We start from the raw sequence: 3,821 nt of genomic DNA, 5'->3' as shown, positions 1-3,821 counted from the left end.
AACTGGACAACTAAATTGATCAGCCAATCTTGTTGCTTTAAATCATTAGTATATATATATATATATATATATATATATTATTTAGTTTGAATATTTATTAAATAAAAATTCATATGCGTTATATTTTATGATCATTTGTAACTTATTATAACAAAAAAAATAATCTATTGATCACAAAATTTTCAGAGTGAGAATCTTCAAATTTTTAATAATATATAGACGTTTTGAAAAATTCAAAATATAACATATAAGAAAAAAATATAAATGTTTTTATTATATATTTAATGTGATTTTTTTAATATCTTTTAATAATATAAAATTAAAAAAAGAACTAAGATACCAAAATTGTTATCAAATATTTATTATTCATAATAATTAATTTTCATATATACGTTAATCATATTAGGTAATTTCGTAGCTTCTAATTAAGGAAAGTGCAAAAACAATATTTGGTAGATTATTTATCAATTTGAATATTCGATAGTTAGTTTAATAAAAAATATAATGTAAGTTAAGATGGACCAACCTATTTTTTTTAAGAATAGTATATTTTATATAGTCATTTATTAAATGAGAATTTATAATCATATACTTCTATGATCATTCATATCGTTTTATAACTGAATATTTAAATCATCGATAACAAAATTTTCAATGTGAAATCTTTAATAAGTTTATAATTTATAAATGTTTTTGAAAATTCATTGAAAGTTTTAATATTAAAATATTTATGTAATCTTATGGTATATAGTTTAATCTATATATATATATATATATATATTTTATTATTAAATGATATTTTTTACACATATGGTTTTAAAATCATGTGTATCTTCTTATAATATTAAATAAAAGTTCATATTAATACAATTTTATGATCATTTGTAACTTATTATGACAAAAAAAATAATCTATTGATCACAAAATTTAAGAGTGGTGATCTTCAAATTTCTAATAATTTATAGACGTTTTGAAAAATTCAAAATATAACATATAAAAAATATAATGTTTTTTATTATATATTTAATGTGATTTTTAATATCTTTTAATAATATAAAAATTTTAAAAAGAACTAAGATACAAAAATTGTTATCAAATATTTATTATTCATAATAATTAATTTTCACATATATGTTAATCATATTAGGTAATTTTGTAGCTTTTATTTAAGGAAAGTGCAAAACATTTTTTGGTACGTTATTTATCAATTCGATAGTTAGTTTAATAAAAAGTGTAATATAAGTTAAGATGGACCAACCTATTTTTCTAAGAATAGTATATTTTATATAGTTATTTATTAGATAAGAATTTATAATCATACGGTTCTATGATCATTCATATCATTTTATAACAAAATATTTAAATCATCGATAACAAAATTTTCAATCTGAAATCTTTAATAAGTTTATAATTTATAAATGTTCTTGAAAATTCATTGAAACTTTTAATATTAAAATATTTATGTAATCCTATGGTATATAGTGTTTAATCTATATATATATTTATTTTATTATTAAATGATATTTTTTACTCATATGGTTTTAAAATCATGTGTATCTTCTTATAATAAAAATGTTAAACCATTGATCATTAATTTTTAACATAATAATTTTAATAGTTTTAGTCATTTATTGTCGTTTTTAAAAATTCAAAATATAACATATACGAAAAAATCTAAATTTTACTTTTATAGCTAATTTGATTGTTTAATTTATTTTAATAATATAAAATTAAACAAAAAAATGATGGAGGAGATATAAATTGTTATCAAATCTTTATTATTAAAATCATTAATTGTCATATATATATTAGTCATTTATGGTAATTCCGTAGGTTTGATTTAAGGAAAGAAAATAACATATCATATCATTATATCATATAGTTTGACCAACTTATGTATCTAACAACATATAAAAATCGAATGTGGACCTACTTATTTTTCAATTGAATGTAATTGACTACCTAATTGAGTGTCACCTATGCATTGGGGCCTATTTTAATTAATACAAAATTGAGGTTACATCTTTTCAAATGTTCCTCAATTAATATATAGGGGATGACTTGTACATGTGCCGGTTAAAACGTCCCTTGTCAGTTGTGAGGTAACTAAAATAGTTGAAACCGGAAGTGTTTTTTGCGTGTATATATATAAAGTTTATAAACCAAACTGGTTCAGTAAAAACAATTAAAACCCTAATTTCTACCTCGAAAGTCTCAAGTCTTTTTCCTTTGACCTTGCGAAATCACAAGAGAAACCAACGATGATGATGTACGATATTCCGCAGGATTTGATAGAGGAGGAAATACTCTCAAGGGTTCCAGCCGCATCTCTGAAACGACTACGATCCACTTGCAAACGATGGAACCATTTATTCAAAGATCAAAGATTCACAGAGAAGCACTTTCGTAAAGCTCCAAAGCAGTCTCGGATTCTCATATCAAACGACTATAGGATCTGTTCAGTGAAAGTCAATCTCAACGTTGCTCCTCCACCTATAGAATTTAAGGATTTCCATCCTTGTTCCCAGCAAGTCCATGTAGTCGAGGTTTTTCACTGCGATGGTTTGTTGTTATGGACCATTAGGAACGACAACAAGTACAGACTCATGGTTTGGAATCCGTGTTCAGGGGAAACTAGGTGGATCCAAACCACACTTAATAGCGAGAGCTTCTCTACGCGTAGCCTTGCTCTAGGATACCAAAACAACAAATCCTTCCGTAGCTACAAAATCTTGAGCTATTGGTCGACTAGTTACTCCCTAGACCAAGGAGATGACCTCAGCTCTGATTCTTGGAGGGTTTTGGAGGATGACTTCGTCCTCAACTGCTCTACGCTACCAAATCGTGGTGTGTCTTTCAAGGGAAATGCTTATTGGCTTGTCTTGGAAAAAACAGGTTACCTTTTGCTTGGCTTTGATTTTACGAGCGACAGTTTTAGACGTTTTTGTCTTCCTCCAGTTCCGAATCCTAGGAATCTGATGCTATCAGTTGTGAGAGAAGAAAAACTCTCATTGTTAAATTGGTCCCGTCATGTATCATACATGGAGGTGTGGGTGACCCATGAAATTGATGATACTCAACCTGTTTTGTGGAGCAAATCATTTACAGTGAAAAATCCCAATAATTTTATTCCGTGCTTTAAGAGTTTCTTAGCTGACGAGGAGAAGAAAGTGGTCTTGGTTTGTAATTCGGCTTTCAGAGATAGCAAGAAACTCTACACTATTGGAGAGGACAATGAATATTACACAGAAATCACTTCTGTAGGATCTAAGAGCAAAACATTGTCTCCATTTATTTTCAGTTATGTTCCAAGTTTGCAGCAAGGTGGGAGCAATGAAACTAATAATACTAGTCGATCAAATTAGGGAACTTCCAGCTACTTTTTTATTTGTTTTTGTTTGGAACAATATATAATGAAACTGATCTATTATTTTTACCCTTTTTTTGGTACACCACCTGTAAGTTTGTTACATTATTATTCCTTTCTTCTTTGTGCTCTGTGTTTGATTTTATTTGAGGGCTTTGATAAGAAAGCGAAAAGCTTTTTTTTTTCATTGTGCTCTTTACTGAATCAGTAAATCAGCCAAGTGAGCCAACAATGGCAATGTTCCAACATGGTTCTCTCGTTGACTTCCAAGGACGGAGTCACTTTGCACGCGGACAGTCAGTTATAGAACGTGCAGAAGTGTTAGATTCTTGCCAAGTGGTTGCCACATAAATCACTTGCATTGTACCAAGCTATATTCTAGATTTGATTATCTCCTTGCGCTATGTAATTAACATACATATAAACAATGATCAACCTAGGGCTCCTGGGAAAC

At 27.7% G+C, this 3,821-nt stretch overlaps 1 protein-coding gene across 1 annotated transcript; it reads left to right on the top strand.

Annotated features, from left to right (window-relative positions):
• Nucleotides 1-2,027: 2,027 nt before the first annotated feature.
• Nucleotides 2,028-3,491, top strand: LOC106444157 (putative F-box only protein 9). Its single transcript, XM_013885668.3, has one exon. It carries the CDS (start codon nucleotides 2,262-2,264, stop codon nucleotides 3,363-3,365), a length of 1,104 nt encoding a protein of 367 aa, XP_013741122.2. The 5' UTR covers nucleotides 2,028-2,261; the 3' UTR covers nucleotides 3,366-3,491.
• Nucleotides 3,492-3,821: the final 330 nt, after the last annotated feature.

This window comes from Brassica napus, chromosome C3 (genome assembly GCF_020379485.1).
Source record: "Brassica napus cultivar Da-Ae chromosome C3, Da-Ae, whole genome shotgun sequence".
Lineage (NCBI taxonomy): Eukaryota > Viridiplantae > Streptophyta > Magnoliopsida > Brassicales > Brassicaceae > Brassica > Brassica napus.
The sequence above is the reverse complement of the archived record's forward strand: the minus strand, read 5'-3'. Positions and strand labels throughout refer to the sequence as shown.